General features: G+C 35.2%; 1 protein-coding gene across 5 annotated transcripts in view; it reads right to left on the minus strand.

Moving 5' to 3' along the window:
- The window catches only part of UBE2E3 (ubiquitin conjugating enzyme E2 E3), a 102,698-nt gene that overhangs the window by 17,280 nt on the left and 72,760 nt on the right, over positions 1-12,658 (minus strand). For all 5 annotated transcript variants that reach the window (XR_006736981.1, XR_006736980.1, XM_045560145.1 and 2 more), the window contains exon 4: positions 2,110-2,242. Coding sequence is in view for 3 of the 5 variants with exons in the window: in XM_045560145.1 (XP_045416101.1) it covers positions 2,110-2,242 (133 nt within the window). In the remaining 2 variants the exon portion in view is untranslated. The remainder of the gene's footprint in view (positions 1-2,109; positions 2,243-12,658) is intronic.

The following is a 12,658-nucleotide window of genomic DNA, read 5'->3' on the forward strand; positions in this document are numbered from 1 at the left end:
AGGGAGGGATGGAGGGAAGAAGGACATTAGTTTGGGAGGAGGAGAGTACAACCCTTTAGAACTCCTCTATATGGTTAGCTGAATTGAGATGGGCTAAAAGTGTAAAATACGTAGCAGATTTCAAAGACTCAAAATTCTCAAAAAGGGAATGCAAAATATCTCATTAATCATACTCTTATATTGATTACACGCTGAGATAATATTTTGGATATATTAAGTTAAATAAAATATATTATTAAAATTAATTTTTTCTACTTTTTTAAACATTAGAAAATTTAAAATTATACATGTCAATTGCATTTTATTTCTATTAGTCCTGCTCTAGAATATAAGAATATATATTTAGATCATTGACAGATGACTACTCAATAGATATGCAATTTACAAATATAATATTTTCAGCTATCAATAACCAGTAAAAGAATAGGATCCAAGAACAGTAGAAGAAATGAAATTTTTATCATTCTTCAAGAAGTTCAACACTTTTTCTGAATTTCAAAAAGATTCAGCACCGTGAAGAAATAAATTATTCCTAACAAGATTGACACCAGAAATCTTATTTTTTCTAATCCTACAATAGACCTTAATGATGTTTAATACTGTATAAGATATTTTAGCAAGAGGAATGAACCAACAAAAATCAAAATATTGCAATTTCAGCAAAAAATAAACATGTTTAATTTACAAATAATCATATTTATCAATAATCAAAATTATTGACAAATCATATACAGAACTATAGTTTAAAATCCTTATGTTAGTCAATTTCCATTTTCCATTAAAAGGTGCTAAGAAAAATGTAAGAGTCTTTTTCTTCAATTAATTTCCCCCCACATACAAAAATAAATTGTACAACATAAATCTTGCTCTTTTCCTAATTTTGTTAACATGTTAAAACCAATTTCCAATGTGAAAAAAACAAGCATGTAGAAAATAAGTCTCACCATTTATATAGTCACTAGGTATTTTGCTAAGGTTTTACTTTTTTTCTATAATATAGAAAATTTAACCAGCACATTGAAGTTAGTGATACACTGGCATTTAATATGTGTCATTCTTAATGTGAATGCAATTTATGGTGTTATCTATGTGAGGATTTTGCGCCTTTGACTGCTTTAGCAAGACTCTATAGACATGGGAGCATTAAAAAAGATAGCAATTTCAAGATCTTAAATTCTAATGGGACCACAAAGTCAAGCACTCTAAACACCAATTGACAGTCAATACCTCCAGGCCATAAGGGACTTTGGTATCTGTGATTTGAGGTAAACACCACTAGGGTGGAACTTGTTAGATAATGTTTTCCTGAGAAATAATCCTATCCTTTTTCCCCATAAAATAAAACCTTTATTTTTATGCATACACACACATACATACACAATGCGCAGGCTACATAAATTTTAAATAGCATAGAGAACTATGTTAAAGAAAAAAATTTTATCATAGTTAAGGGCTACAGACTTGATAACACACTTTTCCTTGGTATGTCAACATCTCTGTAATCAATTCTGCTCATGCTTAATTCTGGTGATTTTTACTGTTGGCTTGACCATTTTAGAAGGAGAAAGAGAAGTCAGGAGAGGAAGCTATTCAAGTAATTGTTATATTTAAGCTTTGCAAAATAACTGGCATTCATAACATGGCACAACTCACCCCCTCTTGTTTGTTATCTATCTAATTCATACTTCCAGTGAACTCAGAGACAACAAAAAGGCAGAAGTCACTTGGCTACCCTCAGTTTCTATTATTACATCATACCCACAGAGGGTACAAAGTGAGTTTACTAGATATTATTAGTTTCTCCCTTCTTTGATACGGTTTTCCAGGTTTTGCTTAACTATGAAGGTATCTGGCACAAAATTCATGTTATTAAACCCTTATTTCTGAAAGCTGTCAAACAGGTACCCTCTTTCTGTTGATTACAAAGTTATCTGCGAAAGACAGGAGTCAATTACTTTCGGTTTTACAATTCTTGGTTACGTAAGAGTATCAATATCAATCCATGAAAAACAATGAAATAAAAATGATTACAACAATATACATTTAAGTTACAAAATAACTGATTTTGGAAAGGGATAAATATTTAAGAATACACTTCCAGGTTCTTACCTTTGGTGGCTTAAATGGATAATCTGATGAAAATGTGATATCCAGAAAAAACACACCACCTTCATATACAGAACCTGGTGGGCCAAGTATAGTTGATCTCCATTCATATATGTTATCTCCTTTAGGCCCAGCACTATTTAAAAGAAATTAAAAATCAATATGTACATTTGTAAGCAATGCATGTTAACATCTTTTTAAAACCAAGGAAGTGTTAAAAGGTAAATTAGCAACCTAGAACAATAAGAAATGAGATAAGCATAAAAGAAATAAGTATTCATGAGTATGTATATAAACCCACCTGGAAATATTTTAAATTTACAGAAAAAAGTACAAGAAAAGCAAGAAAAGTACAAACACCTGTGTAACTTAACCCACAATCTCCTTCTGTTAAGCATTTTGTCCCATTTGTTCCTCCCTCTTTCTCTCCCCCAAATACCCTCCCTATCCCTTGTGTGTGGATGTTTTTTTCTGAGTCATTTGAGAGTGAGTTGCATACATCATAACATTTTCCCCATGAATACTTACGTGTTCATTTCCTAAAAATAATCTCCTATAAACCACATTACAGTTAAAATTTCAGTAAATTTATCAATATAATACTTTAACCTATAATTTGCATTTTAATGTCAACTGACTCAGTAACACCATTTAAAAAATTTAATTATTCTCCAGATGCAGGATCCAGTCTTAGGATCGATCATGTATTGTCCCATGTCTTTAGGCTACTTTAACATGGGTTTTTTCAGCCTTTCTTCAACTTTCATAGCATTAACATTTTTGCAGAATATAGTCTTTAAAAAAAATAGAATGCTCACTTTGAGCTTGTCTGATATTTCCATATGATTAAATTCAAGCAATGTATTCTGAGGATATCACATGCAGAGGCACATGATATCCACCTGTACCTCATTGGTGATGTTAAACTTCATCATCCAGACAAGGTGCTGTTCAGTTTTCCTACTGCTTAATTACTACCTTTTCCCTACAACCAATAAGCAATCTTTAGGAAGACACTTTAAGACCATGCAAATATCCTGCTCCTCATCAAAATTTCTCCCCTAGTTTCAACATCTATTTGCTAATGCTATGGTTTGGTTTGTCCCTGCCAAAACTCAGGTTGAAATTTGATCCCCAATGTGACATTGGTGGGAGTTTTCTGAGTCATGGTGGTGGATCCCTCGTGAATAGATTAATGCCCTCCCTCAGGGGTGAGTGTGTTCTCACTCTCCAGAGAATGGATTAGAAGAGAATGGGTTGCTAAAAGAGTATAGCTTCCTCTATGTGATCTCTTCCCACACAACGGCTCCTTTTCCACTTTCCACTGTTAGTTGAAGCAGCTTGAGATCCTCACCAGATGCAAATGCCCAATCTTGAACTTTCCAGCCAATCAGAATCATGAACCAAATAAATCACTTTTCTTTATAAACTACCCAGTCTCAGGTATTCTGTGACAACAATTAAATCACCATTTTCCAACTCCAGTACTGCCTCCATACTTAACAGTTGCCTCTTGAGTCCTCTTTTCTCTTGTTTTTATGTATGCATATTACATATTACTGGCATGGTATCATGGTTTCCTTTTCTCCCCCGCATGTTTTATAATTCATTATTGGCTTTAATTATTTTGATGCTCAGACTACCCCAGATTTGGCCACTGGGAACCCTTTCAAAATGGCTCCTACATCCTCGTGACATATTGCCATCATTTTTTTAAGCACTTCCTTCCTTTCTGGCATAACAAGATGTCCCAGGCTCCAAGCCTTGGAATCAGCCATTTTTCCTAAGGAGGCTTGTTTCCTTTTAGTGGGAATGTTGTTAAAAAAACAAGATCTGAGTGCGAGGTGCTACTAAGTCCCAGTTATATTTTGGTGCAGTGTGCTCAACACCATTTCTTAATTTATAAAATACAAATATGAAAGACAGTTCAAATAAAATCTAAACTCATAAGGCTACTTTAACATGCCTTAAAGTTTCTTCAAATACACATTACTGCCAGTTGGTGCAAGAGCTGGGATTCCCACACCAAATTCTCAGTTCTTAAATATGCTTTCTTCCCACTTATCATGCTATTTGCCACAGGATAAAGGACACATTTAACTATTATAGCAAGATATTAAATTTAATTTTTCTTGTCTTAGAGTAGAATGAGGAGAGATATAGCTACGGTAGTATGATATACCTAGCCTAAGGCATATGAGAGCTAAAATCCAGCCCTATGTTAGCTGCCTTTGTCCAAAGTAAGGAGCCCCTTTTCATTCTCACAAAGGTACCATCTCCTATCATGACATAGGGTGAGGTGGGAGAGGGGTAGGGAGGAGTTCGGGATAGGAACAGCTTCAGGATTGAGTGCACTCTAATTCCAACAAAACACTTTGCAGGCCAGCAGCTGACATGCCATTGAGGCTTCACAGCTGAGTGGAAAATGGGTGATAAATGCTGACAATCACTAGACACACCATTTCACTAGTTGCTCTCTCTCCCCTACAAGGGCAGCGCTCCAGCAATTCCCCATTTTGTCTTGGATCGTCCTTTTCCCTCTCTGGCAAGTCATGCCAACAAGAATCCAACAATGCCATTTTTCCAATCTTTATTTAAAAACACACCTCTACCCCTCTACCTTCCATCTCAATTATCTCTCCTGTAAAGCAAAACTCCCCGAAAGGATTACCTATAATTGCTGTTTCCAATTTGTCTCCTCTTGCTTTTATTTGAACCCTTCCCCCAAAGGCTTTTCTTTTTCATCACTCCCTTTAAACACCTCTTATCCAAGGTCACCAATGGCCTTATTAACAGACCCAATGATCACTTCTCACTCCTCATCTTATTTAATTGGTCTAGCAACATTTGACACAGTTGATGACTTCCTCTTTGATACACTTTCTTTGTTCTGTTCCTAGAAAAAAATACTTTATTAGTTTTCCCCCTAAATTTCTGGGCCCCTCTTTCTTAATTTCTATTGCTATTCTTTATCTCCCCAACCTCTAAATATTGCCAGTCATCCAGACCTAAGACCTTAGCTCTATAGTCTTTTCTACCTCCATATATTCTTTTGGCTATCTCATGCAATTTTATGGCTTCCAATAGCACCAATGTGCTCTTAACTCCCAAATTTGTATCTCCAGTCTATTATTTTTTGCTCTGCAAAAGACAACATCAAGAGAAGCCACAGCCTAGGAGAAAACGTTTGCAAAAGGTACATTTGACGAAGGACTATTATCCAAGACACACAACTCTTAAAACTCAACTATAAAAAAATGAACAATCTGATTAAAAAATGGGCAAAATAAAAAACACCTCACCAAAGAGGACAAATGGCAAGTAAGCACATGAAAAAATGTTCAACCTCATGTCATTGAAGAATTGCAAATTAAAACAATGACACACCTATCAGAACGTCCAAAATCCAAAACACTAACACCACCAGATGCTGGCCGAGACGTGGAGCAACAGAAATGTCATCCATTGCTGGTGGGAACGCTAAATGGTACAGGGAATGCAAAATGTCCAGACTCATTTTTTTTTAGATGGAGATGTCCACTTTGAAAGACAGTTTGGCAGTTTCACACAAAACTAAACATATCTCTACCATATGGTCCAGTAATCCCTGGTATTTACCCAAAGGAACTGAAAACTTATGTCCACACAAAAACCTACACACAGGTGTGTATAGGAGCTGGATTCATAACTGCCAAAACTTGGAAGCAACCAAGATGTCCTTCAGTAGGTGAATGGATAAATAAACTGGGTACATCCAGACAATGGAATATTATTCAGTGCTAAAAAGAAATGAACTACAAGCCATGAAATGACATGGAGGAAACTTCAATGCATATTACTAAGTGAAAGAAGCCAATATGAAAAGGCTATATACTACTGTTATGATTCCGCTTATATGACATTCTAAAAGAAGCACAAAGAAGCACAACTATGGAAACAATAAAAAGATAAGTGGTTGCCAACGGTGAGAGAAGAAGGGATGAAAAGGTAGAGTACGGAGGATCTTTAAGGCAATGAAACTATTTTGTATGGTCTAATGTGGTACATATATGTCATTATATATTTTTCAAAACCCGTAAAATGTACACCACCAAGAGTGAACCCTGATGTAAATTAGGGACTTTGAGTGATAAAGATGTGTCAATGTAGGTTCATTAATTTTAACAACTGTGGTGTGGGATGATGATAGTGGGGATGGTTGTTAAGGCCAGGGGGTATATGGGAACTCTCTGTACTTGCTGCTAAATTTTGCTACGATCCTAAAACTGCCTTGAAAAATAAATCTTATTAATAAAAACAAAATACAAATAAAGTTCAGAACAAGGATATGTTTGTGTATTAAAACAAGAAGTCATCAATGTTTCTCTAAGTGTTAGTTTACAAAAAGAATTTCTAACTTACAAATGGATGTGTTCCAAAAATTTGTTATAAAACACCACATTTTGATGACAGTAAATAAGGTAGTCTAATGCTGGTCCACAAAAGTTTATTTAAATCATTTCCTCCATTATGTTAAATGAAGTATTATATATTTGAAGTAAAAAAATGCTGAAAAGCAATGTTATATTTTACGTGTCATGATACCTGGCTAAATGCTTAAAAAATACATACGCCAAAGGTGCCCCTGGACTTATCAGTCTGGCCCCCCAAGTTCATGTACTTGGCAGGTATTGACTCTGGTCTCTAATCTTTTCCTACTCTTTCAAATACACCCTTGTAACCAATGAGAAAACAGGGGTAAAAACAGGGAAAGAATGAGAGGCAAAGAAAAAGATTATTCCTGGAGACTTAAGGGGCTGATGTGATTGAAAAATGAAAGACACAGGGAATGGGATTATAAAAGTGATAGATAGTTGTGCTGTGCACAGGGAGGCAAACAAACAGCTCAACCAGCCACAGACAGGAGAGAGGTAAGGACAAAAAGAGAAGCAAGGTAGGAAAGTGACCAGCAAGCATCTCTCAGCAGGCATGAAAATGGAGAAAGGCATTCTCCTGGGACAACAGACGCAGAAGCAGCAGAGCAAAGAAAATAAAGAGAGGAATCTACCCTGGCCCTAACAGTGGGCAGTCTCTTCAGTAACAGTGAAGAGGACCGGGCCATATGATTTGAAACAGAAATCTGGGAGGTAAACAAGAAACGGTAATTTCTGTGTCAGTAGCAGACAGAAAAAAAAAAAAAAAAAAACCCTGGCCAAGGTTGTTGCTGTTAAAATAATGCATGAAAATCAGCTGTTCTCACTGATGACTTTTAACACTGGAGCCATTTCCAGATATTTTTAAAATTCAAAATTTCTGAAAAGCAATTAGTATATATCCTGAGTTAACGAAGATATTTAAAAGTCACATAGACTCAGAAGTGTTTTAATTAATTCTTGACATCACCAAGATCCTAACAATCAGTTATGTTAAAAACCAAATTTCTACAAGTTATTTCAATTTGAGAATTAGTTGCCTTAATGATTATTTTATAGTTTAAGCATTACATTCATTTTTTATAGGATATGACTGTGTCAGCTACCTTTCTTTTCTTCAACCTTAACAGCTAGATAAGATTCAGATTAATAAAATTGCTAATAAAATGAGAGGCATTTAAGCACTATGATTCAGTCAAAATGAAGTAAAATTATACAATTTTTACATTGTGCCAAACTATACGGAAATGCTTCAGTAATTAAGAAATACATCTAGTGTCTGCAGACTCTATACAAAGTCATTTTCTTGTGAAAATTTTTTTTCAAGAGATGAGGTCTTGCTCTGTCACCCAGACTAGAGTGCAGTGGCAAAACTGTAGCTCACTGCAGCTTAGAACTCCTGGGTTCAAGTGATTCTCTAGCCTCAGCCTCCCAAGTAGCTGGGACTACAGGCACGGGCCACCACATTGCTCCCTGTATTACCCAGGCAGGTCTCCAACTCCTGGCTGTTCTCCCACCTCAATCTCTTGAGTCACTGGGATTATAGGAGTGAACCCACCATGCCCAGCTCCTGGAAAATGTATTTTTAACTTGAAAACAGAAATATAAAAATTTTAGATAAAATGCCATTGCCTTAAAAAAGGAGCACTCTAGAAAACACAAATGATAATGTTTATCTCACCTATTCACTAGAAATACATATTTAAAAAGAAGTTTCTACATATAAAAGGTTACTCCATTAGGTTGTATTAAGTATTATAATAGTCATGAGAATTTCCACATATCTTTTATTGCAAAAATAATGCTTCAGAATTGGTACATTTCATTTAAAAATACATAATATTAGAATTTAAAACCAATCACTCTAACTGTTCCCAACATCAATGGATATGGCTTTTCCCACAAAGAGGCTATCAAGTTAGCATCTTGACATAAGTACTGGGGGGAAGGAATTAGAGAGAGGAGCACTTAAATTAGACCAATGTTTAGGAAAGACTGGAATGAGTTAGTTAATAAGTAATTGAGAAAGTTCATTATAAAAACTTTTAGGTCAGTAATGTACATTTTGGGGATTAAGGTGGGACTCAATAAATAGGTTCTCCTGAGTTCTAAGCACAATATTAAAAATACAAAGATAGTCAACCTAGCATTGTTTATAATAGTGAAAAACCGCATAAATGTCCACCATAAGGAAATAAATAAGCAATTAAAATGAATCACCTAGATACTTTTAGTAAGAGATAGATCTCAAAAATAATGCTGAATGAAAAAGTTAAGTTGAAGGATTAAGTATGCAACTGGATACTATTTATGCAAGTTTTTAAAACAAAACAATTATCCCACATATTGTTTATGAATATATACATGCAAAGTCAAAGAAAACATACAGAAATCATGTTCAAAAAATATAGGATAATCACTGCCTCTGGGGAGCAAGGAAGAGGAATGAGACTGGAAAGGAAGTACAAAGACATTTCAATTTCATATAGTTTTATTTCCTTTAAAAATGTGTTCAAGTTAAAATTATTTAAGGATTATTGGATTACTACTCAAGTCCTATTTACTTCTGTACTTTACATTTAAAAAAAAAAAAAGGTCAAAGTTTCAGAATACACCAGAGCTCTGTTTTACTATTAAGATGAATAAATAAAGGAACATTTTATGGTGTACCTGCTCTATGCCAGGGGCTTTATATCTCATCTAACTTGATCCTTAGTAATCTGTGAAGCATATTTATTACAATTTCATAGGTGAGAAAATGCAGGGTCAGAAAGAGTATGTGACTTGCCTATGGTTATACATAGTTAAGATTCTCTTCTAAAATGTCATTGCAAATTTTAAAACAATAAATCCATATAAATATTTTAAATTACCCAGCTCCTGCTGAAAATAAAATGTTAAAAGATTGAGAAATAAAGATATCTGATAATATATTAAAGGTGATTCTGTAATAGCCTCTATTACTACATACTTCAAAAAAATTACATACTAATGCTTACAATTTGGATTATTAACGTTTTTGTTCTATATCTGTTTTGCATATTTAAGTGTCTAATATAGTAGCTGCTCTACAACTTTAGAGGTTATATTTCTAAAGAGTATCTTGTTGAACAAAACAGCAAGTGAAAAAATGAGCTGTAGAGTCTTTTATGTTTATCACCTAAGATGTGGGGATGGGAGGAAAAACATGCAAAATGATATTAAATTCAAGTTTTGAAAAGAGTACACAAGAAAATCCATAAGGTATCACCTTCAAATGAATATGATTCACTTGCATTAAAAATCTATGCTGGTATGTAACTCTTTCTGAAACACCTTCAGTAAGTGTTTACGAAATAATGATCACAGTACTGTCCTATAAAGAAGTGGATTCTTTTCATTAGATTTGTGTTAAGCAGATTCTAACTCTTTTAAAAAAGTTTTTGAACCATCCCATACCAGCTTAACATCTTTTAAATAAATTACTGAAAAATGCTTGTCTAACCTCCTGGCCCTTCTGTAAATTACTGTGATGCTTAAAAGTATGGTTTTTGAGACCTAGCCTACTTTTCATATATTGAGAGTGTGGCACATAGATTTCTTCTTTCTGCCCAGCCCTGACAACCTTACCACATGGTCTACAAAGAAAGAAGCAATATTTATTTTCATGGTCTTTTGTTTAAAGGGATTAGATTGAACACACTCCTAAAACGGCTGTGTGTGGGAAGTATGTACACATAAATAAATTTACAATCTGCAAAAACATCTTCATGAAAGAACTGATGACTATTTCTGACAGTTAGATGTATATAATAAAAAGACTGATGAACTTGAAAAATATTTAAGGCATTTGCCTGAAGAATTCTATCTGCACATATAATGCGATGCTTTCTTGATCCAGTAATTACCACATAGTCTTTCTTCAAAGCTACTACTATAAAGCATGTGCTTTGTCTGTGTTAAGTCCTATTATGACAGGCATCATCCAAATTCAGTCAAGTCTATTGTGTATAATCATGAGAAAGACTTTATAAGAGAATAAGAATTCTACTCCAGATATTTTCCATTGCAAAGTACTGTACACTTGTATAAACAAAGGCGAAAACATTTCTGAAAGTACAATGATACACAAAGTGAAATAATTAAAAACAAACAAAAAACAAACCCAACTTCAGTCAGTTAAAACATACTTTGAACAACTACCATGCACCAGGTACTGGTATTAGAAGGATCAACTGTGAGGATGGTGAAATTAAACATCAACAAGTATACTGTCTTTAGCTAATGTGGTCACAATCTCACATTTAAGTTCCGTGCTTTTTATATTCACATTCACTGTGGAAGTGTAAAACCAGACTTGACTAAAATATTTACAAACTCAAAAAGCTGCTCTGTCCAGGGGATTTTTTTTTTTTTTTTAAGAGACAGGGTCTCCCTCTTTCACTCAGGCTGGAGCGCAGTGGCATGATCATAGCTCACTGCACCTCAAACTCCTGGGTCAAGCGATCCTACCACCGATCCCACCACTGCAGCCTCCTCAGTAGCTGGGACTACAGGCATGAGCCACCAAGCCCGGCTAATTTTTTTTTTTTTTTTAAGTGATCCACCCTCTTCACCTTCCCAAAGTGCTGGGATTATAGGAAGGACCCACCCCACCCAGTCATTATCCAGATCTTTGACTTTTCTCTTACTAATGGAGACCTCAAGAGTACTTTTCTCCTCTAAGTCTTTTCTACTCTCTCAGCCTATAGGAATCCCTGATTCAAACACCCATCACCCATCACCCTTTCTCTTCCTAGTCTCCTCTACTCTCTCAACTGAAGCCTACAGAGCTCAACTGTCACTGGAGCACAGGAAGAGGGGGAAAAGGTAATCTTAGTTATCAATGAGTTTTCATTTTAACAAGGTTATCAATGGTGTTAACAGCTTTGGAATATCCCTACATTAAGTACATCAGATGCCAAATGGACGTATGTGAACTAGGCTGGGAACTTAAACAGTCTTTGTAACATTTTTCTAAGAGAAAACCGTATTTCTGTATCTCTTTCCAAACTTCAGAAATTGTTTTATAAGTGATCAGTTGTTATTCCTGAGTGCTTTGGGAAATGTCATATTTCTCTAGGCTGAAAGCAATTAGGAGTTCATAATTTACTCGGGAGAGCTATAATATAGGCAATTGGGGAAAGGGAGATGGGTGAGAAAATAATACAGAGAAATAATTCCACTAACTAAAAAGGTAGAGCTAGTTATGTTGCCAGCAGTTCCAATTATTTTATCTTCCTATTCCCTGCCCTCAGAATGACCTCTTTCTGGTAAACCTGTGAATTCTGGTACAATCTCTATTACAACTAACCAGGAAATGGTATTGCTTATGTGAACGTACTAATTGACTGAGTAAAAAGTATCTGAAGTTTCACAATATGCAAAATACAATACTTCCTGGAATCAACAAAGAAGGAAATAAATTCATTCATTCATTAAAGATTTATTGAGTGTCTACTATTTTGTGCCGGACATCTGTGCAAGAAACTAAATATACAATGCTCACTGCCTTCAGGGAGATTACAGCCTAGCTGAGGATATACATGTTAATCAAATAAACTCACAAAAAACAAAAAACAGAAAATGTGACAAATGCTACAAAGGAAAGGTATGCCTTATGAGCACCAGGTGAATGTTAGGGAGATGGGGAAGATTCAGAGCAAGCAATGCTTCAGAGAATATTTGAAAGATGCAGTGAGAGTTAACTGGATGAGAAGAAAGGACTGGGAAAGAACACTTCATAGCATATGCAAATGTCCTAAGGCAGGAAGGAACAAGAAGAGTAGCAGGGCCCGGAAATAAGGACAATATGGCAGAAACAAAGAGAACATGAGATAAGTACAACCAGAGATGATCCGATGACGAAAGTAGTAACAAATGTCCATGCAAGACTTTGTCAGGCTATACTAAAGATATCTGTCTTTATCCTAAAAGCAACAAGAAGCCATCAAAAGATTTTAAGCAAAGAAGGCGGTCACACTAATATTTACATTTTGAAAAGCTTCCTCAGGTTGCTGTGTGGAGAATGGCCTGGAAGAGGACCAGAGGGGCTGGTGGGTGGACAACTGCAGTAATCCAATGTGAGAGGTGGTGGCAGGCTGGACTAAGGTGGTACTAGA

Source organism: Lemur catta, chromosome 8 (assembly GCF_020740605.2).
Source record: "Lemur catta isolate mLemCat1 chromosome 8, mLemCat1.pri, whole genome shotgun sequence".
NCBI lineage: Eukaryota > Metazoa > Chordata > Mammalia > Primates > Lemuridae > Lemur > Lemur catta.